The sequence below is a fragment of the Hippocampus bargibanti genome, linkage group LG12 (genome assembly GCF_051943395.1).
Source record: "Hippocampus bargibanti isolate YZ-2025 linkage group LG12, ASM5194339v1, whole genome shotgun sequence".
Lineage (NCBI taxonomy): Eukaryota > Metazoa > Chordata > Actinopteri > Syngnathiformes > Syngnathidae > Hippocampus > Hippocampus bargibanti.
This window is the reverse complement of record NC_142745.1, coordinates 19,582,916-19,608,822: the sequence shown is the minus strand read 5'-3', so window position 1 is coordinate 19,608,822 and position 25,907 is coordinate 19,582,916. Positions and strand designations below refer to the sequence as shown.

Here is a 25,907-nt window from a genome sequence, read left to right as displayed (position 1 = left end):
ATAATGATAATAATAGATTTCATTTATAAGCGCCTTTCAAAACTCTCAAGGTCACTTTACAGTCGCAGGATAAGTTTTTCTGTGGGTTTTTAGCGAAGAGATGCCAGCTAGATAGCCGACAGCCAACAGCTAGCCAGCTAGACAGCCAACAGCTACCCAGTCGGACAGCCGACAGCTAACAGCTAGCCAGCCAGCAGCTAGCTAGCCAGACAGCCAGCAGCTAGCCAGCCAGACAGCCAACAGCTAGTCAGCTAGACAGCTAACAGCTAGACAGCCAGACAGCCAACAGCCAGCCAGCTAGACAGCTAAAGGACTCCATGTTGCGGTTTTGTTCCCTTGAAAAACAGTCGCAATGCGAATGATGGGTTTTTCTTTCTGGTCTGTGCGGCGTTTCTCTTCAGGCAAAAACTCTTGCAGCGCCGATGATGTCCAGAAGGCAGATGTGTCCTCCACTGGTCACGGGGTCCTTGACAAAGACCACCTGGGACCCCTGCTTTTACAGGTGCGACTCCCCACCGAGGATGAAAATCCTTTGCATCCTCTTCGCACTTGGCAAGTCGGCTCAAAGGTCCGCACGTTCCCCATGCCTGCCTGCGCTTTCCCTTTTTTCCAGGCCCTGGACGGGTTTCTGTTTGTGGTAAACCGAGAGGGAAGCATTGTATTTGTGTCGGACAACGTGACACAGTACCTTCAGTACAAGCAGGAGGAGCTCATCAACACCAGCGTGTACAACATCATTCACGATGATGACAGGGAGGCCTTCCACAAGAATTTGCCAAGATCTGCCGGTGAGCCCCGAATGAGCCTCCCAAATGAGCACGATTGAGTACCGTGATCGTCGTCGCGCAACCGTCATTCTTGATGGCTTCTTGTAGCTCCAAATGGGGCCTCTTGGGCCGGAGAGCCACCCAGACAGAAGAGCCACACCTTCAACTGTCGCATGTTGGTCAACTCGGTCCACAGTCACGCTCATGGGTTGTCGGACGACAGACCCGGCGGACAGCGCTACGAGACCATGCAGTGCTTTGCCCTTACGCAGCCCCGGGCCATGATGGAGGAAGGCGAAGGTAACTGCCGCCAGCCTCTTTTCTCCCTGCAAAGTCAGGGGGGGAAGAATATCATATTTTCCAGTGTAAAAGGTGCACCTTCAATGAATGAAACAAGTTTCCCAAATCTAATATAAAAATAAAGAAGAGTTGTCCAAATATAATAAATAAATACTGTATTGAAAGGTTTTCCAAATACAATACATAAATATATAAAAGTTTCCCAAATATAATACATTAATATAGAAAATGTCTGTGTAAGATCTCAGTCGTACAGGAGTGGTCCATCGATGAAAAGGTTTCTTCAGCCGTCATCTGTACTTCTTTGACGGTGTCGGACATTTCGCTACTTATCCAAGAGTTTTCGTCAGTGAACTAAAATGACTAACATTTTAATTCGCTGATGAAGCCTCTTGGATAAGAGGCGAAACGTCCGACGCCTTCAAAGAAATACAGATGACAGCTGAAGAAACCTTTTCATCGATGGTTAATGTAGAAAGGTTTCCCAAATATAATACATAAATATAGGAAGGAGACACTGATTTGCTGTGGCGACCCCTTGAAGGGAAAAGCCGAAAGGAAAAGAAGAAGAGGAAGGTTTTCCTAATATTATATATAAATATAGAAATGTTTCCCAAATATAATACAGAAATATAGAAGTTTCCCACATATAATATATAAATCTAGAATAATTTTCCAAGTATAATATAAAAATGTCGAAAAGTTCCCCAAATATAATCCATAAATATATAAACATTTCCAAAATACAATCTATAAATCTAGAAAAAAAAATCAAAATATAATAGATAAAAATAGAAATATTTTCCAAATATAATACAGGTAACATCCGACTTATGACCGGTGCGACTTACGACCACCCGTACTTACGACCATGACTGCCAGATCTTATTTTTTATGTATTTTAATTGAACGCCTGGCACTGCAACGTGCCAGCAGCCCGGCAACGCATATGACAATTTTGGCCAGCCAGCCAGCATCTCACTCTCGTGCAGCAATCAACTGTGTGATGGCACCGGAGGGGGGAGTTTAGCCTCCGAGTCTCTATTCGACATTTTGAATGGATTTCGACTTACCGACCATTTGGTCGGAACGGAACTCGGTCGTAAGTCGGATGTTACCTGTATATAAATCGATAAAAGTTTGGAGTCGGTGGCTGCTGACAGTCGTTGCGAGACCTGTTGTGGCTCAATTTTACTTGACATTTAAAGCGCAGTGACGTATCAGGTGCAGGGTCATCTTTTGAATCAAATCAAGGCTTTTGGGTGCGCCTTCTTCACCAGAAAATGTGATAATCATAAAGAAATCAGATTTTGGCTTGATCTGGAGCAAAGAGCAAATTAATGGTAGCATCCAATTGAACTGACAGCCTGCTCAAGAATATCGTCCCCTGATCCAGATCTCCAGTCATGTATGATCTGCGTGGCCCGACGCATCACAGCACTCGAGAGGACGGAGCGCTTCAGCACCCGCCATGAGCTGTCAGGTAAGCCGTGCGAAAACCGACCGGTTGCCAAAGTGTCTCTGGCTTTACTTGTGTTGTACAGTATGTCGTTTACCCCGCGTGAAGGCATGCATTGAAAGCTTCCTTGTCTTCCTGCGATTCCAGGTAAACTGATAGAAATTGAGCAGCACGGTACTCTTCACACGACCATGCGCCCTGGTTGGGAGGACCTGGTGAGGCGCTGCATACAGATGTTCCTCAGCCGCAGCGACGGGCAGCCCTGGTCTTACAAACGCCACTATCAAGATGGTTTGTATTTACAATTTCAAAGCGGCCACCGATGTTTTTTTTTTTTTTTTTGCCACGGTGACCCTGACGCGTTAACGAGAAGAACGCGCTTGACCGTTAGGGTTCATCCCTTCCCTAGGCCTGTCCTCATCAAGGCCGCAGGAACAGCAACAAAATGTTGACTGGCATTGAATAGTAATAAGAAAAATACATTTTATTTTAAGCGCATTTCAAAGCTCTCAAGGACACTTTACAGTCACAGACAAGCATAGGTACTATAATAAATAAAATACAATCACAAATAGAATACAATAAATAAAATACAATCACAAATAGAATACATTAAATAAAATACAGTTATAAATAGAAACAAGAGAAAGAGCTACACAGAAAATGCTATTCTAACTAGGTGGGTTTTGAGATGGGATTTAAAGGTGGGAAGAGAATCGATGTTACAAATGTTGGGAGGAAGTGAGTTCCAGAGTTTGGGGGCAGAGCAGATGAAAGACCTGTCCCCCATCGTGCTGAGATGGGCAGGGGAGGGGGGGCACACAGAGGTGGAGGGAGGAAGAGGATCTGAGGGAACGAGAGGGAGTATAAAATTGAAGAAGATCAGATAGGTATGAGGGGCAAGGTTATGAATAGCTTTGAATGTAGAAAGAAGAAAGAAGTTGATTCTATATTTGATCGGGAGCCAGTGGAGCTCTTGGAGGTGTAACCATCTGTTCCACGCTCCCTCTCGCCACAGCTTTCCACAACGGCCACGCAGAGACACCCCTCTACCGTTTCTCCCTCGCCGACGGCACCCCAGTCACAGCCCAGACGCGCAGTGACCTCTGCAGGAACCCCAACACCAACGAACCCCTCTCCTTTCTCTCCACGCACTTGCTTCAGAGGTGGCCAATGAGATATTTAGCATCCGGCTGCAGTGGAGTCCAGCTTAGGAGTCGAGGGTCTCACCATATTTTCCGTTCGATCTTCCAGGGAGCAGAATAGCTATCGCGTTCGTCCACAGAGCCTGGCTGTGAGCAACCCAAACCAACAGATGAAAGCGATGCTGTCCGGCGGAGGCGTGAACCTGCCCTATGGTGTGGCGGAGCAGGGAAACGTGGCCCAAAGAGGGGCACCCCCTTACGCGGGGGGCCACCGCATCAGTCAAATGACCCAGGTGCATCTGGGTCCCGGCAACCCCATGACTTCGGCCAACGTGATGAACCAAATGGGGCCGATGAATCCGATGGGCCACCACGGCATGCACCAGCACCAACATCAACAGATGGTCCCGTTCCACGGGGGTGGTCCCGCTGTTGGCCCATATGGCATGGGAGTGACCAGTCCCCCATTGGCCAGTCCCGGCATCAATGGGCCCTCGCACAACGTCATTGCTTCGCCTCGCGTCCGAGGAAGTCCCAAGATGGGCGCCAGCCCCTTCTCTCCTGGAGGTTAGCCCCCTCTCCTCACCCCCATTGACTCTTGCTCGCCCGACTCTTGAGCTTTCAGCTTCCTAAAAAAACTGCCATTCGTTCCACCCAAGCTCACCTGCTCTGGTTCTTTTCCAGGTCTGAATTCTCCCATGAGCTCGTGTCATCCAAGCAACGCGGGAGTCGGGACCACGACTTTCTCCAGCAGCTCCCTGAATGCTTTGCAAGCAATTAGCGAGGGGGTGGGCAACCCACTGACGTCCCCGAGCGCACACAGGCCTGACAGCTCGCCAAGCATCAATTCCTCCAACCAGGTTACGGGCGGAGCCTGCAAATCCAGCCTCCCCTCCCATTGCGAGTCCAAGAGCACCCTGGGAACAACGGCCGAGCATCTTCCTCCCCGCACCCCCTCCAGCGAGTGCGCTTCGGACAAACCCGACAGTCAGGCAGGCAGAGAGGTGGGATCAAACCTGGGGGAATCCAACCGTCGGGTGCCCGACAAAAGCCACAAGAAGCTCTTGCAGCTCCTCACATCCCCCACAGACGACCTGGCACCAGCAAAACACACCCTGAGCGCCGGGCCCGGTTCTGGGCCAGATGTCAAAGATGTCGGCATCGCCAGCCCTTCCTCATCAACCGGCTGCGGTCATGGCGCCGTGTCCTCTTCGGCCAACGCAGGACACTTTGCGAGTCAGTCGCTGCAGGAGAAACACAAGATTCTCCACAAGCTCCTGAAAAACGGCAACACACCGGACGAGGTGGCCCGCATCACGGCCGAGGCCACAGGCAAGAGTAGCTTGGAGTCGCCCGGCGCATCTGAGGCGGGACCCGCGGGTGTCGGGGGCCGGGCGGCCGACCTGAGGCAGGAGCAGCACAGCCCCAAGAAGGAGGTGTCCCAGGCCCTCCTTCACTACTACCTGATGAATAAGGACGACTGCAAAGAGGGTCCTGATGTCAAGCCCAAGCTGGAAGAGCTGGAGGCGAGGGGCGCTCTGGGGCCCGGGGTCTCCAGCTCCGACACCCACTCGCTGGGTGGCAAGGTCAAGCTGGAGCCGTCTGATGAGGTAACAACAGCAGCCTGACTCTTGAGCATTGGTCAGTGCCGTAAACGTTTTTGTCCCGCCCATTCAGGTCGAGACGCTGGAGAGCATCCTCGGAACGAGGAATGTTTCGAGTTTCTTCCCCCAGCCTGATTCCAGATCAGGAAAAGAAGTGGGGAACAAACAGGGGGTCCTGCCCGACAGTTTCCTTGGTGAGACCATGTCAGAGATATTCGGTCGGACACTGTGGATAAAGGCTCGAACACAGGAAGATCGTCTTTTACTGCTGGCAGGGGACGCAGCCATTCCAGACAGACGCCTGAATTCTGCAGCCCTCTGCCAAGTTATTTATTGAGAGTATATACACATTTAAGTGATACATTAGTAAAACAGTTTTCTTGATTAGAATACCACGCTCCTGGACGTTCTAAGCACCAACAGCTGTAAGCAATAAAACAGATATTTTAATTGGTTGTCTTTTCCATGAACTGATAGATTTGTAACCTGGCTAGTGAGCTCTTCCTGTGCTGGAGTTTCAAGTGAAATTCTTTCAAAGGAAGGAGTTAACCAAGTACTAAATTATGTCCAAGGCTAGATCTCCGAGATGAAGATGACAGGTTAACAGGCTGTGTCTGTTCAATTCAGATTGACCCATGGTTTATGTGGTTTCATTGTGTACTTGAGTCACACATGTTTACGAAGTATATAACATGAAACTTTTAAATATGACAATCAGACCACTTCAACTCTGCGGTTGTTGGGCTCGTAACGAGCTTCTACGCTTTTCCCGTTTGCTTTTGAAGGAGATCGACCCACCGTAACTCCAGGTCAGCGAGGTGCCTGTCAAAGAGCGTTGTCTATGGACGCAAAGCCGATGGGGGGAGAAGCGCCGGTGGGGAGTGGCTTGGCCGGAAGAAGGAATATGCTTTGTCCCACGCTCATCAAACAAGAGAACGCGGATGCCCCCATTCGACCTGGGGGTCTTCCCAACGGCTTTCCCGGCGTGTGTCCGCCCAGAAGCCATCCAACAAGTACGTCTTTTTTATTTTATTTTAATGAACCTTTCCCAACAAACTCTTTTTTTTTTAAATCAAGCTCTGTGTTAATGAGAATCTGCTGTTGACACTTGTTGTCCTCGGTTGACGCTTGCGGCGCACAGGAGGCGGGCTCCGGGGGGCGGGAACGCCTCAACGCCCTCCGATGGCAGGTCCGGGAGAATGGCACATGCAAAGATCCAACACCGGACCGGGTTGCCCTGGTCCCATGGCCAGAGGAGCCCTGCTCAACCGATCCAACAGTGTACCCGCAAACACCAGGTCAATCCTGCAGCAACAACTTCTGGAGATGGGTATGTCCGGCAATGCACATGAAGCAACCATGGCACCTCTCACCGTCCTCGTTGTAGGTACCAATGAAGGCAACGTGAGTATGAGCCCATTTGGCGGGCACGGGCCAACACCCCGGTCCCCTTCCTGGCCAGACTCTGCCATGGTGATGGAAAGTAACCCAAGCAGGCCCACGTGAGTCTTTGTCAGTTGCTCCTAGACCGGCGTCGTCGTACCTTTCCCATCATCCAACGTTTACTCCAATTTTGGCAACAGTGAACCGTTTGGCAATCCGCTAGAGGAGCTTCTGGGCCCCCTAGCGAGCAGTGAGGGACCCAGTGATGAGCGGGCACTTTTGGATCAGCTGGACTCTCTGTTGAACACCGCCGACATCATTGCTTTGCAGGAAATAGACCGGGCCCTGGGCATCCCTGAAATAGTGGGCCAGGTAAGAGTATTGTTCAGGGTGATCTGAACTGCACTCCACCCGCTGATCATTTGGAATACCACAGCTTTTCATGTATGCAGAATTATTGAGCGGCTTCTGAAACCACATTAATGTTCGGATCCAAGGCTGTCCGATGTCTGCAGCTGCTCACCCACAGAAAAACTGACTGTAAAGTGACCTTGACAGTTTTGAAAGGCGCTTATAAATGAAATGTATTATTATAATAATAATAATAATTATTATTATTATTATTATTATTATTATTATTATTGTTATTCTTCGTTATTATTATTATTATTCCTATTTATTTTCTTATTCATTTTCTTATTCCTATTCTTATTCCTATTCTTATTTCTGTTCTTCTTCTTTTTGTTATTGTTGTTATTATTATTGTTATTGTTAGTATTATTTAGTATTATTATTGTTGTTATTGTTAGTATTATTATTATTGTTATTATTATATATCCGCTCTTTACCTCAGAACCAGGGACCTGAGAGTCACCCACAGCCCCACGATCAAGGCCAGCCTCAATCCGCCCCCCCAGAACCTTTCATGGGGCCCGACTCGAGCATCGACTTGGAGCCAAAGCCCATGTATGGCCAAGGGTATCCCGGCCCACCGGGACCTGCCTCGATGGGCATGCAGCCCGGTTACAGCAGCAACGCCATCCCGAGCCAATCTCCTGCAGGGTATAACCCCTTGATGAACCAAATGGGCCAGGGCGGAAACTTTCAGGGAATAGGCGCCATGGCGGGTCTGGGGAACCCCCGCGCCAGCATGATGAGACCCCGCATGATGACTGCTAACAAGCCTCTTCGACTGCAGCTACAGCAGAGGCTTCAAGGACAACAGGTGATCACACGGAAATATTCATGTCATGAAATTAACGTATTTCCGGTGTATAAGGCGCACCCCTAATGAATGGTGTCTTTTCAAACTTTTTCCATACAAAAGGCGCACCTTCAATGAATGAAAAAAGTTTTCCAAATGCAAACGCTCCCCACCTTACGAACGAGATATGTTTCGAGCGGTCGTTCGTATGGTGAATTTGATCGTCAGTTGCAGTCAAGAACAAGGAGGCGGGACTTTCTGAATCTGCCCCGTTCTGAGCTCATTTTATGGCAGTTTTGGGGCACTTTGTCATTTTTATTGGTGTTTTCCATTTGACTAAAAATATCAGCCTGCGTGTTTTGGGTATTTTAGATGCTATAAAACGTTTTTCTGATGTCAGTTAGGAAACAAAAAAATGGTGTCGGTTGTCCTTTAAGTCAAACACTGAACAGGGAAGTAGGAAACACAGACGCTCTAACCTTCGTATAAATAAATAAATAAATTCACACCTACAGTAAAGTCTCGTTATATCGATATCGGATATATCGATAGTCCCGGTTATATCGATACTATTTCTATGCACGCACGGAGAAAATTACATGCAAACAGGGTCGGATATATCGATAGTCCCGGTTATATCGATATTTTTTCGGACTCCCTTGAATATCGATATAACGAGACTTTACTGTATTATAGTACGACAACATATATCCTTGGGTCTTCAGTAAGCCATTAATGAAGCTGCTGGCACGGAATTACCGAAATACGTGCCATTACTTTTTGTTATAAATCGCCATTCGCCTCCTCGGAGCGTCAACTGGGAAGAGAGATTTCCTCCACGCCCACATACTCTACACAGCCAATCGTAAGCCAGCTCGGCGCCTCCTCCTCAGAACGTCAAATCTAACTTCCAGCTTCTCTGTCCGAACATTTTTCGACATACTGTACCCGCAAAAATGTTCCTATGCGATGGCGTAACTCAAATGTTCGTATGTTGGGAGCGTCTGTATAATATATAAAGATAGAAAAGTTTTCAAAATAAAAGGCAACCCACATTATAAGGCGCTACAGTAGAGGCTTCTTCTACGAGAGACAGCAGAAAGCAAGCGTGCAAGCAAATGTGCAGGCTAGCTAGCAGTAACTTCGCCTATGAACCCGGCAAGTTGACTTTCATTCCGATCGCTGGATTTTTTTTTACCAATCATGAGGAACGGAAATTTTCAACGTTCTGACATTTTGTTGAAATCGCGTGTGTGTGTTTGTGCACATGTGCGGCTCTCACTGAAAAACATGAAATATTTAACATTTATTGCTCTCTGAGTCAAAAAGGTTCCCGACCCCTGTGTTAGATGAATAGATTTTTGTCAAATATTGTTTTTGTTTTAATTTGCAATTTAGAAATACTATGCTCCAATGAACGTGTTTTTGTTTATTTCAGTCAGTTTTGTATACCTTGGCAATGTAGTTAAATCGGACCCATCAATTTTAGAATTTTGCCCCCTTTTCAAACACAAGAGGGCCAACTGGCCCCCCTTTTTAAATTTCCCAGATGCATCCCTGAGAAACGACAAAAAGGATTTTTGGTAGTTACCAGCCCTGCTGTCGCATCAACCTTACTGTTCGTAGGGTGGCGTTGATTTAAAAAAGTTCTACCCTCCCCCAATATGAAGTCTTGTTTTCAAATGATCTCATCTGACAGTTTCTGAACCAGACGCGTCAGGGCATGAAGATGGAAGGGAATCCGGCCATGCGCCCCGGGATGCGCCCTGGCATGCAACCCGGCATGCAGCCTGCAATGAGACCAGGCATGCAGCCTGGAGGAATGAGCGCTCAGGTGCGCTCTCCAACCGTCCTTTGCTTTTCATGGCCTCTGTCCAGTTTGCCCCCATGTCCCCTTCCGCTCTTATTAAGTCGTTTTGGTTTCTTCTGCAGCCTGGTTTCCTGAACGCTCAAATGATGGCCCAGCGCAGCAGGGAAGTGATGACCATGCAGATGAGGAGGCAGCGAATGATGATGCTGATGCAGCAGCAGCAGCAGCAACAACAGCAGGCGGCGCCGCGGGCTGCCGTAGGATTCAGCCCTCCTCCCAATGTCACCGCACCAGGAGGAATGGACAGCGCCATCAACCAGCCAGGACAGCAGGGATTCAACTACGGAGCCAACTATGGTGAGTCAATTGAGAGCAAAGCTGTTTGTGTTTGACCAGTCGCTGGAGGCCACTAAAGGCAACCGGTTCCATCCCCGCCATGCCGCTAGTGGAGCTTTTGATGGGGGGGTGGGGGGGCTTATGCCTCTCCGTGCCTTTGGGCCTGCTTTTCTTCCTCTTCTTCCTCCTCTTCCTCTTCTTCCTCATCTTCATCCTCCTCTTCATCCTCATCTTCATCCTCCTCTTCCTCCTCCTCTTCTTCCTCTTCCTCATTTTCATCCTCCTCTTCCTCATCTTCATCCTGCTCTACTTCCTCCTCCTCTTCCTCATCCTTCTCTTCATTTTCTTCCTCCCCTCTTCCTCCTCCTCTTATGTTACCCCTCTCCCTCATCTTCATCCTCCTCCTCTTCATCCTCCTCCTCCTGCTCCTCTTGTTCCGCTTCTTCATCTTACCCCTCTTCCTCTTCCTCCTACTCTTCCTCCACCTCCTCTTCTTTCTATTCCCCCTCCTCTTCTTCTTCCTCGTCTCCCCTTCCCGCTTCTCCCCGTGCCCCTCCTCCTCCTTCTTCCCCCTTCATCCTCTTTCTCTGTGATACAAAAAGTATTTCCTGAACATGATAGAGCAAAAATGTTTTTTTGTGGATTTTAATGAGTTAATTAACACCTCAGATCGCAACAATCAGAAATAGGTCAGGTCTTATCGGGTTAATGATGCTGACAGCTTTTCCGCTCACGCAGGTATGAATCAACAAGGAGAGCAATCTTTCATGGCTCCCAATGGCAGTCCACCACAAAATATGATGACAGCAAGGATGGGAGGTTCTTCTCAGGGCAACATGATGTCAGGAATGCAAGGAAATCCACAGGGAAGCCCCATGTATCCGTCGGGAGACATGAAGGGCTGGCCGCAGGGTGGAATGCCGCGCAAAAGGTACGTGGTGCCAATGGAATAACACTGGTTATATATATATAACAAAGTCATTTTGGGCTCAATAGCTTCGTTGTTACTTTCTTTGGGGGGAGGGGCCCTAACCCGTTGCTGAGTAAGAGTTGAGCAAATTGCGAAATTAGTGGCACGGCTTCCCCTAGTGGTTAATTTCTACATTACACACAGGAGATTCCAGCCTGACGCTAGCGTTATAGATTGGATTGGATTGATTGGATTGGATTGGATTGGATATGCCTTTATTCGTCTCACAGTGTAGAAATTTCCATTTCACAGCAGCAAAGTGATGACAGGAATGAAATTAGAAAAACAAAATACATGATCTGCTGTCAAGGCGCCGCCTTGCGGCGCCGTCTTGAAGTCAAAAGAACAAATAATACGACAACACAAAGACAATATCACAACACAAATATACATAGAGTCATTCTTCAGCACTTTCTGTACCCTCTTTGTTACATGAAGCAGTTCTAGATGAAAGAGTAGAGAATCAAAGCATCTTTTCACCCGGTGGATCAGGGACATCATGGTGGAATGTGCACGTCGACTACAAGCTAAATGTTGAAAGCAAACACACAGCTGTATCATCCATTGACCAAAAGAAATTTCACATCTCCTGTCCCACATAAATCCGCTTCAATTCCAAGCCGCGACAGTTCCATATCCGCATCGGCGCTCTGTGCTGACGCTCCTTTCTTATCCCGGGCTTCTCAAGCCATGCATCCATCCAGCCGCGGGCTGTCCAACAGCACCGACCTTTCCGTTGAACAAAGTGGGGCTGGGAAGATGCTGCCCATTCCAGGTGCAAAAAACACAATGTGGTGTCCAGCGATGACAGTCAAATGGCACCGACATTCCTCCCGAATCAAAAACTGTGCTGGCATACTCAGGCTGCCGAAAAGGCGCAACCGCTCACCACAGTCTCCTCCTTGATGAATGTCGTGGCCAAAAATGCGGAAAAACAATCCGTATCCGTTCCACATGACGCACAACAACACAGTGACAAAAGAAAACACAAAGACAAGACAAAAAAAAAAAAAAAACAAGGCTCATGAGAGCACTTGCTGACGGCTGCCTACTCGGGCGCCATCTTGGACTCCTTTTAGAGTGGTTAAAAAGGAAATTAATAATGTCATCATCACTTCTATTACATTTTCACGTCAGGGCAGAGCGCCGATGCGTATGTGGAGCTGTCGCGGGTTGGAATTGAAGCGGATTTATGTACGACAGTAGATGTGAGACAATCTCTTTTCGTCAATGGATGCTACAGTTTTGTGTTTGCTTTCAACATTTAGCTTGTAGTAGACATTTACCTTCCACCATGATGTCCCTGATCCACAGCTGAAAAGGATGCTTTGATCCTCTCCTCTTTCATCTAGAACTGCTTCATGCCACAAAGAGGGTACAGCACGTGCTGAACAATGAATGACTGTCTGTGTCTTTGTGTTGTCATATCATTTGTTATTTAGTTTTTTTTTCATTTGTTTGACTTCAAGATGGCGCCGCGAGAGTGCCTGCCGTTCCAGCAGCTCCTGTATTTTGGTTTTCTACTACTTTCTTTCCTTTCATCCTCCTTTCATAACTTTGCTGCTGTGTTACTTCTGGGTAAAGTGAACACTGGCGTGAATGGCTGCCACTGCTCACCCGCACACAGAAAAAAACACGTTCTTATCCCGTGACTGTAAAGCGTCCTTGAGAGTTTTGAAAGGCACTTAGAAATTAAATGTATTATTATTAATAATAATAATAATACATTTTATTTGAAGCACCTTTCAAAGCTCTCAAGGACACTTTACAGTCACAGACAAGCATAGATACAATAATAAATAAAATACAATTATAACAAGAAACAAGAGATAGAGCTACTCAGATTATTATTTTAAAACTTCCAAAGCAAACCATTTTGTGAGCAGGTCATCCCACTATGCTGTCCTATGCCATGTTGGACACGGTGGTGATACAAGAAGAGCAAAGTATTTTGTTTTAGTATCGCCTGGAATAAAATCGTATTTCCGAACCTGATGTCACCACAAATCGGTTTCATTCAGTGCAAAAAGTCGGAATGGGTCTACGGTGCACCACTCAGCAATTCTTTGCATCCCCTGTCCAGCTCGTATCCGCAGCAACAATTTCCGCAGCAGGGGAACCAGAGCCAATTTGGGAACATGATGATAAACAACTCCCTCAGCAGAACCGGCTCGGCCCAAATGGGCCAGATGCTAAATCAAATGCAGGGCCAGATGCCAGGACCAATGCAGGGCCAGATGAGCATGAGCCCGATGGGGATGTCTCGGACGCCGATGGGACCTGATCAGGTACGCCGCTCATGCCGAATTTTTGCAACACATCTGCAACCATAATTATTTTAATTTTAAGCACCTTTTAGAAATACACTGATACCTTGGTTTACGAACTCCCTGGCTTACGAAGTTTTTGGTTTACGAACGTCAAATTTATGAACATTTTACCTTGGCATACAAACCCCGCCCCCGGTCTTCGGTTAAAGCCACGTGATTGGTCAAGAACGCAGTAGTGAGGGGAGGTGGTTTAAACATTAAAGAGACAGGCAGACGACAGAGAAAGAGTTAGAAAATGGATTTCAACTTTGATAGTTCAAAGCAGAGTGTAGACTGCAAGGTTAAAATTCCCATCAATCAGGCTCCACAAATAACCCGCACCAGCCATCTGTACACTTGATGCAAAAAGCTATCAACCCAGCTGAACAGAACACAATTGATGAGGAACTAGGTAAAATTATCGCAGAGAAAGCACCTAAAAGGCATCATTCCTCAAGATGGTGAAAGAAGAAGGCTACGTTACTCATCAAGTGTTTCATGCTGATGAAACCGGCCACTCCATTCCATCAAGCCATGAACGACCATCACAAAGGTCAATAAAACCACTTCATTATATAGTACAGTTTATTTCTTTAATTATAATACCATAGCACATTTATTATACATAAAATAAGGTATATTTTGTGTAGTTTTAAAGCTTAGAAAATTAGAAAGTAGAAAATTATGTTTTACGGGGACCTTGGAACGGATTATTCTCATTTTAATGGTTTCCTATCGGGAAATTCATTCTTGGGATACACACTTTTCACCTTACACACTCTGTCTGAGAACCAATTAAGTTCGTAAGCCAAGGTATCACTGGACACTAGGGCACCTTACAATCGAAACAATACAAATAAAACCACATGTAAAATTATAAATAATAAAAGAGAAGAATATGAAACGAGTATTCGTTTTATATTGATAGAATGAAGTGGAGAATGAGTATTTTAAATAGGCGGGAGATGAATGTGGGAAAAGAATAAAAATTGAAAATGTTAAGTGGGAGCGAGTTCAAAAGTTTGGCGGCTAAATGGATAGCCAGTTAGCAAGCTAGCTAATAATCGGTTACCAAGCTAGCTAATAGCTAATTACCAAGCTAGCTCTTATTTATATTACATCATAGCGGGTCTCATAACGGGTGGACCGTTCAACGCATTTTCAACATTTCTCATAATAGAGAAGTGGACTTTCCTGAAAATGTAAAACGTGTATGTGGACGTGTTGCGGCTTGGAATTGAAGCAGATTTACATGGGACAGGAGATGTGAGACAATCTCTTTCATCAATGGATGCTCCAGCTTCATGTTTACTTTCGACATTTAGCTTGTAGCAGACGTGCAAATTTCACCATGACGTCCCTGAGCCTACGGTGAAAAGGACGCTTTGATCCTCTCCTGTTTCATCTAGAACTGCTTCATGGCACAAAGAGGGTACAGCAAATGCTGAAGAATGAATGAATCTCTGTGTCTTTGTGTTGTCATATTATTTGTTATTTTGGGTTTTTTATTCCCAAGACGCAGCGGCTTCTCTCTCTCCCGGCAAATTGCCGTTTTCGTGTTTATTCTGTTTGTCAAAGTCATTATAAGTGATAATAATACATTTCATTTATAAGCGCCTTTCAAAATTCTTCAATGACTGTCTCTGTCTTTATGGTGTCATATTTGTATTTTTTTGCTATTTGCTGGCTGACTATCTGTTGGCTGGCTAGCTGGCTATTGGCTTGCTAATTACCTATCAGCTGGCTAGCTTTCCTATCTGAGTTATTCCGGGTTGAGTGAACGCTAGCGCGTGTGGCTGCCGCTGCTCACCCACAGAAAAAAAAAACTTATCCTGTGACTGTAAAGTGACCTTGAGAGTTTTGAAAGGCGCTGAGAAATGAAATGTATGATTATATTATTATTACATCTCATCACACGTATAACATCTTTGCGTTATTCTTTCTTTTCCCCCCTCCTATCTTCAGAAGTATTGCTGAGGGTATGAGCAGAAGACGACGATCCTCTGCCACCAAGGGCTGAGCTCCGAGGACACAAACCATTTTTCTCCAGCATCAAATGTGAACGGCATTGATGTATTTGTGCCAGTTTGTCTCTCCAAATGGAGCCTTGCACCCTCATATTTGGGGTATGTGTGTGTCTGCGTGTAAGACTTGGAGATGGCAGGCAGTGTCGAGCAAAACGGGGGAGCAACGGTACAACTGGCTCTGACTGCACTTTACTGGATGAAAAAAAAACATGGATGCAATATTTCCTCATCTTTACAGCCTTACGAGAAATTTGATGCCTTCACAACAATGGATTTCTTTTTCTAGACATCTTTTGGGGGTGTTTGTTTTCAATCGTCCGAATGCACCTCATGCAACAGTCATTGGAAAACAGAAGCGAATTTTCTTCTGGTATATGCAATTGGAGCAATAATTTCTTCTCTTTTCGTCTGTTAAGTGAGCATCTCGACCTTTGTTCCAAGCGGTACTGCAGTATTAGATGTCTCAAAACATCATCTGTGAATAGGAATTGTATGTACATATTCGACAAATATATATCAATCATGAGTTTTCAAGGCCTATTATTGCACACAGAATGAGATTGGCTTGTGTTCATTTTATTTTATTTTTTGGGCGGGGGGTCTACTAGGTCACAGCTGATTTAAAGGACAACCGACATCTCCGGACAAGTTGTGTCCATAATTTGTAAAATGGCTTCCACCGCATATAGCTATATTTTACGTTTTAAGACTCGTGCTGAATATTCAGGAAGTCTTGTTTTTGAGTTGGTGACGTCCGTACGTGATGTCACTAAAGGAATGCCCCCGGACACATTGTAGCAGTCCTTCCATCACGTCTATATATTTTGCTGTACTTGTTTGGTCTGAGGACCTCGTGTTGCACCCAAAAGCCGCCAGAAGAGGGTGTCCAAGCTCCATATGAGGAATTTATCAGCCTGTGGAAACGGAGGTGGCCACAGGAGGTCGCCATTTTGTGCCTCTTTTTCATTGAGACATCTCCCCTCAATGTTGCCTCATAATGGCACGGAATAAATTCTTTAATCGATTGCAAACATGTATGCTTTCCTCTTCAGAACTATTTGAATCATATTCATAACTGGATGTGTAACAAGAAAGCATATTCTCCGAATCTGAAGCCATTTTTTGATTCTGCAGCAATGCAAGACGTCTTGACGTGACGTCACTAATTGGGGGCGGGACTTTCTGAAAATGCCCAATTCGCAGCTCAATTTTTTGCAGATTTTGGACACTTTAAGTCATTTTTATTGATGTTTTGCATTTGAATAAAAATATCATACGTTATCATACGTGCGTCGTTTTGGGTATTTTAGATGCTATAAAACGTTTTTCTGATGTCAGTTAAGAAACAAAAAAGTGACGTCGGTTGTCCTTCAAAGGACAACCGACACCATTTTTTTTGTTTCCCCCGTCACGCCAGGACGTCTTGCCTTCCTCCAGAATCAAAACAATGGCTTCAGAGAGTTCAGATTCGGAGAAGATGCTTTCTTGTTACTCATCCAGTTATGAATATGATTCAAATAGTTCTGAAAAGGAAAGCATAAATTTTTGCAATCGATTAAAGAAGTCCTTCTGTATCAATTCAAGCCGTCAGGACTCCAATGTAGCGTCCCAGAAAATGCACAAGATACGTTGAAAATGGGCTGATTTGTCTGCTGGGAATTTGTGTCATCTAGTATCAAATAGTAGTCTTGGTGCAACACACAACGATTCACCATCGCAATTATTTATGTGTTTTCCTTATAATTTTGCCATCAATACAGATCAACAAGAAGTTTTCAGACCAAACAAAGTACCCAAAATGTATTGTGTGTCGCTTTCTCAGTCAAGGGCGTTCCTGATGTGACGTCACGCGAGTCTTAAAAGGTAAAATATAGCTATATCATTTCCTTCATAACTTTGCTGCTGTGAAATGTAAATTTCTCCACTGCGAGACTAATAAAGGCAAATCCAATCCAATCCAATATGCGGTGGAATCTTTGTAAAATGTGCTCAGTAGAAGTCATTTGAAGTGATTTTACAAATTATGGACACAACTTATCCGGAGGCGTCGGTTGTCCTTTAATAGATTTTTTTTTCCTCCCCTTCACATCTTTCTGAATATTACACGTCTCATGGGACTTCTCTTTGTTAATTTGTCTTCAGCGCCCCAATCCCAACCCCCCTGTAATTATTATTTTTTTTCTGCGAATGTGTGTATTTCATGTCTTAGCGAGGCACTTTTAATTGTGACAAGGATCTGATTGGCTTGAGCTTTTTGGATTGTGTTCTTGGAAAGTAGTGGAGGTCTATTTGAACTGTCAGTCGCGTTAAAGCCTTGACATCAGGTGACGTGCGAGGTGAGCTTTGGATGTGCAACAAAGACAACAGAACAAACAAAAAAAATGCCTCCCCCAGTCCTTAAAATGTCCTCCTTCCACCTTACTCTTTCTGTGGAGTGTATTTCATTTTTTTCAAGCCATTTTGTCATTTTTCCATTGCACCCTTATTCTGCTCAATCTACTTTTTCAAACAAGCGCAATCCAAAGATAATTTTCCATATCTTTGTATAGCTTTTAAGGATTTGGATGTATATTTTAATGATATATCGTTGTTTTTTTTTCAGATGGTAAATGGGTACATATCATACATACACCTGTAAACTCATATTAAGGTGATATATTTTAGTCAAGGGGAGGGGTGAAGTTGTTTGCAGCTCTGTCGCAGGAAGGAGTTTCTCTGCTGCACAGCTTTGTTTAATGTTAATGCAAATAATCAAGGTTGAATTCCAGTCATTTTATGACTTTCATGGAAAAGAACTTTGTTGAATTTGAATGAAGTGATGCAAAAGAACTGTTTTTGCTATCTTTGGGATATGAATAGCTGTTATTTTAGAGGATGTATATTACAGGGTTTTTTTCATTTGTTGATATTGATGTAAATATAAATTTCTATTTAAACATGTCGATTGCGATATTATGATTATCAGCAGGCACATCAGCTGGTATATGATGTTTACAAAATAAACAAAGCAAACCACGATTTGTCAACTTGTAGACCTTTGGGCGGATGCAACGTTCGCCATAATATATCAAGTCCGTTTTTGTGTGGGGAGGCGTGCGTGCGCGTTCATCTGTGTTCGTGTTCCGTGGGGGATGATCAGGCCGGATGTTGTTGATCGATTCCGCTGACAGGGTGAAAGCGAAACAGTTCAACGTTCTTCCACGAGGTGGCAGGATGACGTTCTTCTGAACGAGTGATGGGAATTTCGGCTCGGCTCACTAAAAAGATCCGGATCTTTTGGCTCCCAAATGGCTCCTCGTTTTTTGTATTTGCTTTAATTCATTAACTACCAAAAATCATGTAAAATATGTGAAAAACGAATTATTCATGTAAAAAAAATACACTATCAAATATTTTTAGTTATATGGCTTTATTTATATGTGCACAGAGAGCGTCCACTAACTGACTTCCCATGTTGTAACTCTGGTCTGATGATCAGCTGTCACTAATTTGCTTTTCATATTCATAATGCTATCATACCAACTAGTAAAAGATATAATAATTGTATAATAATAACAGCATAATGTGATAACATTTGTTACACCTGTCTACCCTCCCAGTCCCCCTTTCTCACTGCTGCGTGTGTCTAATTCTCACTTCCCTCCTCTACCACGGATATCGACCAATCCGGCTCCTTGTTCGGAACCGGCTCTCTTCGTTTACATCAGAGATCCGGATCTAAGAACTGGCTCGTTCGCGAACGACACATCACTTCAGAACTACGGCTGCAATTTCAGTGGACGGGCGCCAGAGGGAGCTATTTGCTTACATCACAGTTTGATGAAGAAGCAGCTTTGCGGTGAGCTTTTGTTTGCCTTTCACGAACGAGGCGCAACACAAACGTACAGGAGATGCCGTGAATCGTCTCGAAATAACTGAGAACGTGAATATGCCTATTGCGTAAGCGGAGGAGCGTTTGTGCCTGTAAAAATGGCGTATTGCAGATCTCAATCGTGACCTTGTAATGTGGGAATGACTGATGTGTCGTTCGAGAACGAGCCGGTTCTTAGAGTCGGAACGCTGGAGTGAACGAAAGAGCCGGTAGCTAAGAAGCAGCCGGAAATGGGAGCCGACTTTTTTGTCCTCTATTCCCCGCCCCCAGTCTTCGCTTAAAGCCTCACGTGATTGGATTATATATGAATTATATTTTTACTAGTTGGTATGATAGCATTATTAATATGGTAAGCAAATTTGTGACAGCTGATCATCAGAACAGAGTAACCACGGGGAAAGTGAAAGTTCGTGGATGCTATCTGTGCACATATAAATCAAGCCATGTAAACTGCAAATTTCCCCATTGTGGGACGAATAAAGGTATTCTGATTCTGATTCTGATTCTGAAAAAAACTGAGGAGCCATAACAGCCGGATCCTTTTTAGTGAGCCGAGCCAAAAGAACCGGCTCTCTGAAAAGAGCCTGAATTCACATCACTAGTGGGAATGTGCGCCAAAGCGAGAAAGCAGCCCGCCGCCCCCTCCCTTTTCTCCGTTTCTGTGTCTGTGTGTTGGCTCGCTTCCCGGTCCATCTGCGGCCTGGCTCGCGCACGGATTACTGTTTGTTAATGTTTCAATCAGCTGTGTGTTGAGGAATGTGAAGCTATTTAACCTGAACTTCCCCAGGTGTGCCGCGGCGCCGCTCAGTCTGGGCCCAGCCGCCCGCCCCCTCCTTTCCTCCCTCCTCTCGCCTTGCTCCCCGTTCCTCCCCCCGCCTTCCCCTGCCCTTGGCACTAAACTATCGCGCAAACACGATCGCTCGCCGCCGGCCAGCAGCTGCGTGCATCCCACCGCGGGGAAAATGGGGAAAGCATTTCGGAATAAATCTGCGCAGCCATCTTAGAATCGATGTCGTGCGCCGAGCGTGCTGATTTACACTACAACGCATCGAAACAGACGCCTGACGAAGGGAAAACACTTTTTTTGTGTTGACTAACGGCTTGTCGTGAGGCCTCAGGCCTCCAGAAAACGGGTGGTGGGAGGGTGGGCAGCGGAAAGGGACGTTGTGCAAATAAGTCCACACACTTCCCTCACCAGGTGACACAAATGCTCTTTGATATATGGCCAAAATACGTGCAAAATCCATTCCCCTTATCGTTGTCATGATCACTTCATTGCTATTTGGTCTCTTTTTTACCTTAACCCAGGGGTGTGGAACCTATGGCTCACGAGCCATATATGGCTCTTTTGATGATTGCATCTGGGTCACCGATAAAACTAACCCCGTTTGAATTGGATGTAATTTTATTTGTCTTGCAGTGGAGAAATTTACATTTCACAAGAGGAATAGGGAAAGGAAAGAAAGAAGTAGAAAAACAAAATATTAGCTATCTATTCTTGAGGTATTAGCTATCTATTCGCTAGCTATTAGCTATCTATTTGCTAGCAAATGGTGATCTATTCGCTAGCTATTAGCTATCTATTCGCTAGCTATTAGCTAGCTTGCTGTCTATTTGAGTTACTTTTGGGTTGAGTGAACGCTGGCGCGTGTGGCTGCCGCTTCTGACCCACAGAAAAAAAACTTATCCTGTTACTGGAAAGAGTTCTTGAGTTTTGAAAGGGGCTTATGAATGAAATGTATTATTATTATTATTATTAACAAAAAATGATACTTTTTAATGAGTCAATAGCGCGCCATTTTTATTTTTATATTAGTCTCGCAGTAGAGAAATTTACATTTCACAACAGCAAGGTGATGAAAGGAATGAAGGTGATACCTCTGTTTACAAACCCCTTGGCTTACGAACTTTTTGGCTTACGAACGTTAAATTTATGAAAATTTTACCTTGGCATACGAACTATTTTTCAGGATACAACAGAGCTGCCACAATGACTGATGCGTCGTTCGCGAACGAGCCCGTTCTCCTAAAAGAAAATGGATGCCGACATTTTTTTTGTCCTCTATTCCCCGCCCCCAGTCTTCGGTTAAAGCCACGTGATTGGCCAAGAAAGCAGCAGTGAGGGGAGGTGGTTTAAACATTAAAGAGACAGGCAGACGACAGAGAGAGTGACAAAATGGATAGAAACAGTGACATTTGGACTTGTTTCAACTTTTGATAGTTCGAAGTGTAGACTGCAAGGTTAAAATTCCCCTCAGTCAGGCTCCACAAATAAGCCGCACTAGCCATCGGTTCAATTTGAAATGAAAAGACAAGCAACGTAACCAGCTATTAATGATGTTTCTAGTGTGTCTGCTTGCATTTGTTGCTGTTGCAATATCACAACTTCTAAGATGTACAACGAAGAGCTCCTTGAGACACTTTATGTAAAAAGCAAGCCATCAACGACCACCACAAAGGTAAATAAAACGACTTTATTATATAGTACAGTTTATTTTTTAATTATAATAACATAGCACATTTATTTTACATGGTACAGGTATATTGTGTGTAGTTTTAAGGCTTAGAAAGTAGAAAATTATGTTTTATGGGGACCGCGGAATGGATTATTCTCATTTTAATTGTTTCCCATGGGAAATTAATTTTTGGGATACACACTTTTCGCCTTACACACTGTCTGGGAACCACTTAAGTTTGTAAGCCAAGGTATCACTGTATTTTGCTTTTTTTATACTGTGTGAATGCCAATATTTTTTTTAACAAATATTGAATGTAATTCTGAGATTTTGAGGTTACGAACAAGACACAAGCTCATTGGGGAAGTAGTGTAAAATGTAAAAAGTATGTAAAAAGATGCACACAATGACAACCCATAACTTGCTTTCCTTTGCTTCGGAGTCTCAACACGTTCCACCTTCTGGACAGGCAATCACAGAAAACCTTATTTAGAAATAGAAATTTTAAATTTTGAAATAGCTAGCTAGCTAACTATTAGCTATCTATTAGTTAGCTAGCTAACTTTCTATCAATTTGAGTTATTCGGGTTGAGTGAACGCTGGCTGGCTAGCTAGGTATAGGTATTTGTTGGCTATCGATTGGCTGGCTAGTTAGCTAGCTTTCTATCTATTTGAGTTATTCCGGGTTGCTTTTTAGGGATTTTTCTAATTTTCAACATTTTGGCAAATAAATTTTCTGGGATTTTTCTCATTTTCAAAATTTTGGATGTGGATTATTTTACTGCTGTAAAGTGTGTCATTGGGTAAGACAAATAAAAGTTTTCTTGTGATGACCGCGTTACTTCCGGTTTGAGTGAACGCTGGCGCGTGTGGCTGCCGCTGCTCACCTGCAGAAAAAATATCCTGTGACTGTAAAGTGTCGGAGAGTTTTGAAAGGCGCTTATAAACGAAATGTATTATTATTGGTTTACAGTGAACTTATTTCAATGTACTTTTACACTTAGTATTGCCACATCCTTAGAGAGGAAACCGGAACTACAATGTGGCAAAAAATGTGACTGACACCCCTGCCTTCGACCGACTCACCGAACCCCTAGATGTGGATCAAACCCAGTTTAAGAACCACTGGTATAGAAGAAGGATGAACGTGCACAGGCAACCAGTTAAAAAATATGTCTTGTTTTAATAACAAAAAATGTACACTGTAAGAAAACAATATGTTCACATATGACGTGTCATTGTAATATACAATACTGTTGGTCGCTCAGGAATCTGAGCATTAACAAAAAAATATACAATTCTGGAATGTTTTTTTTTTTTTTTGCATAAGAGACAAGAACGTAACACAAGCTTTGCTTTGTAGAAGACGCAACAGGTTCTCATGGTTGCGCTGGACTCGTCTGGTCTTGGTCTCAGCTGGCCAGCCCAATCTTGTGTGGAGCCCATTCAGCTGCTTCGTGTCTGTCTTTCTCTCTTTTCTGGAGCCTCTTGATCCCTCTCGAGAAGCTCGGGTGACTTGTTGCTTTTGTACTCTCGTCACGAGGTGAACGTCCACGCATCGCCTCGAGCTTCTAGAACCCTCAACCCGCTCCCGTTTTTCAGGCAGCGGTAACCATACAGTTCAAGGTTTTGGAAAGCCCACTTGACGCTCCGCGAGGCTCCTAGCGACACATGATCCTGTCATCCGGGCAACCGTTCTGCAAAAGGGAGAGAGACCGTTAGACCACGCGTCGAAGACCCCTTCGAGCGTAAAACGGCGTTCGTCGACGTGGTTAATCACCTCGACGGCGATGCCGGCGAGCTCAGCGTTGAGCGCGGTGAGCGGCGTGCGCGGCGGCACCCCCACGGCTTGATGGCGGCTCCTTTCGGGCTCGTCCAGCTCCACCTGCAGATCCCAGATGTAGTCGATGACGTGCTGCAGGATCTCCACCTTGCTGGCCTTCTTGTCGGCGGGCAGGGTGGGCACGAGCTCCTTGAGCTTGCTGTAGCAACTGTTCATGTCGTGCAGGAAGGCGCTCATCTGCTCGTCCAGCAGCGGGATCTTGCACTTGGAGATGGTCAAGCTCTGCTCGGATAAGCAGCGCACCACGTCCTCGCCGCCTACTTTGCTGCTCTTCAGGGCGCAGGTAGATCCGACAACCTTCATGACGGCCACGGCGTTTGGCTGCGTACTCCACAGACGAGTTGCTTCGCTTCGGAAGGACTAAGATGGCCAGACGCTCCTTTTTAGGTCGACGGCCACGACGGAATGTTGACAGTTTGCGAAATCCACATGGAGACGAGTCCGCATTTATGTTAAGGCAGCAAGGCGAGAGGGGCGGGGCCTTTTCGGGCCTCAGCCAATTGCGAGGCGGGTTTCGTACGAACGCGCTAGCGCCCCGCCCCCTCCGGTTATCGGTGGTTCCAATCTGTTTGAGGGATGGCGTTACAAATGGAAACAAATGTGCGTCTTTTATTGCTAATATGTCGGAATCCAGCTGTCCGCTGCGAGAAGCTTGGGGACTCTGCTGGTGGACATTGCCTGTGTGAAGGGAGGGGGGGGGGGCGTCACGGGGTGCTAGCACGAATGAATGAATAAATGAATGGACGAATGCACCTCCACGAAGCCCTAAGCGACATTTTACTTTCATCTCCATTATTATAATGACCCTTGTTGAATTTTCCAACGAGGCATTGTGATGAGTTTCATCTAGAACTGCTTCATGTCACAAAGAGGGGGCCGCAAGTGCTGAAGAAGGAAGGACTATCTGTGTCTTTATGTTGTCATCATTTGTTATTTAGGTTTTTTTATTCAAGATGGCGCCGCGAGAGTGGCTGCCTTTTTAGAAGCTTCCGTATTTTATTTTTCGACTTATTTCTTTCCTCTTCCTTTCATAACTTTGATGCTGTGAAGTGTACATTTCTCCACTGCAAGACGAATAAAGAATAAAAATAAATAAATTATGTCGAAGAATGAGAGAAGACTTTCTTTGTCAACGTCTTTATTGTACCGCCATAATAGTCTGCCTGCGGCCGTGACGTCCCGTTGCTTTTCGACCTGTCGCAACATTCTGTAGCAGTGTGACATATGTTACATACATCCAATTCAACCCAAATAAAAATGCAAAGAGGGGGGGGGGTTAAGAAAGCACCAAGTGGGATTCAAGTTTAGAATAGCATCTCGTTCGACTAAAACGAGACCGCAAAACAAAACGAAACCAACCAGAGACGTTATTTGGATCACGTGACGGAGTCTAAAAAAACCAAACAAACATAAAGATGTCACGGTTGATTGAAATGAACTTGTTTCTGAAGCAACATGTTTTCTCCCCCTTGGTTTCAACCGGGAAAGTGAAGTTCGAAGCTGTAAAATAAGACCTCCCTCCGCCCCCCGTTTCGCAAAGTTGTCTTTCTCGCTCGCTTGTTCCGCTTCGACAAGACGAGCAAGCGTTTGTGTCGCTGGCGTTGGTGCGAACTTTTCACAGATTCCTTCACATGTTTGTGCCGCGCGTGTTTCGAGGCTTGCATTCACACGCCCGCCCCCTCCCAGATTGTCCAAACAAGCCCGCGCGGCTCGCAGACTGGCAGGCGCCAGAGCGGTGACGTCATCCATTCATCGGGGCCTTGACGCCTGTCCGCCTGGCGCCGCTCGGGCGGTCTCCGTGGAGACGTCAAACAAGAGCTCCGGCGGCACCGCCTCGCTACGCTCACCTGCGGCCCGAGAACAAACCGGCTGAGGAGTCCGCTCCCTCATTTTTCACCTCTCCGCGGCGTCCCGGATGAGATGGCCGCCTTGCGTACCCGCGAGGTTCGCATGTCTTGGATTCTTTGGCGTGGGCATTTTGGTGTTGTTGTCTCTTGCAAAATGGACATACTGAAAATTTAAACCATCACTCAGTTAAAAAAGGGAAAAGACACATTCTCCCCCCACAATCAATCTCCCAAAGTCCAGTGATTTATTTGTTTATGTATGTATGTATGTATGTATGTATGTATGTATGTATGTATGTATGTATGTATGTATGTATGTATGTATGTATGTATGTATGTATGTGTATGTATGTATGTATGTATGTATGTATGTATGTATGTATGTATGTATGTATGTATGTATGTATGTATGCATGCATGGATGCACGCATGCATGGATGCATGGATGCATGGATGGATGTATTTATTTATTTATTTATTTATTTATTTATTTATTTATTTATTTATGATGGTTTCTTTTTCTTTCTATTCTTGTCTCTGACTGTAAAGTGTCCTTGAGAGCTTTGAAAGGCACTT

General features: G+C 45.1%; 2 protein-coding genes across 2 annotated transcripts in view; one reads left to right on the top strand and one right to left on the bottom strand.

The window, feature by feature from the left end:
- The window catches only part of ncoa3 (nuclear receptor coactivator 3), a 45,473-nt gene extending 27,133 nt beyond the window's left edge, over positions 1-18,340 (top strand). Inside the window, exons 4-22 of the mRNA XM_089009833.1 lie at positions 402-502; positions 614-788; positions 876-1,067; positions 2,464-2,550; positions 2,674-2,817; positions 3,545-3,692; positions 3,781-4,238; positions 4,356-5,281; positions 5,349-5,469; positions 6,061-6,288; positions 6,417-6,605; positions 6,663-6,777; positions 6,859-7,030; positions 7,512-7,883; positions 9,562-9,696; positions 9,795-10,029; positions 10,747-10,939; positions 13,062-13,266; positions 15,253-18,340. Of these exons, the coding sequence (XP_088865959.1) occupies positions 402-502; positions 614-788; positions 876-1,067; positions 2,464-2,550; positions 2,674-2,817; positions 3,545-3,692; positions 3,781-4,238; positions 4,356-5,281; positions 5,349-5,469; positions 6,061-6,288; positions 6,417-6,605; positions 6,663-6,777; positions 6,859-7,030; positions 7,512-7,883; positions 9,562-9,696; positions 9,795-10,029; positions 10,747-10,939; positions 13,062-13,266; positions 15,253-15,264 (4,208 nt within the window). The 3' untranslated portion in view covers positions 15,265-18,340. The remainder of the gene's footprint in view (positions 1-401; positions 503-613; positions 789-875; positions 1,068-2,463; positions 2,551-2,673; positions 2,818-3,544; positions 3,693-3,780; positions 4,239-4,355; positions 5,282-5,348; positions 5,470-6,060; positions 6,289-6,416; positions 6,606-6,662; positions 6,778-6,858; positions 7,031-7,511; positions 7,884-9,561; positions 9,697-9,794; positions 10,030-10,746; positions 10,940-13,061; positions 13,267-15,252) is intronic.
- A 4,464-nt stretch (positions 18,341-22,804) lies between these two features.
- Positions 22,805-23,912, bottom strand: id1 (inhibitor of DNA binding 1, HLH protein). The gene is made up of 2 exons (XM_089010003.1): positions 23,422-23,912; positions 22,805-23,338 (listed from the first exon to the last, which is right to left on the bottom strand). Exons 1-2 carry the CDS (start codon positions 23,785-23,787, stop codon positions 23,303-23,305), a joined length of 402 nt encoding a protein of 133 aa, XP_088866129.1. The 5' UTR covers positions 23,788-23,912; the 3' UTR covers positions 22,805-23,302.
- Between the last annotated feature and the right edge of the window lie 1,995 nt (positions 23,913-25,907).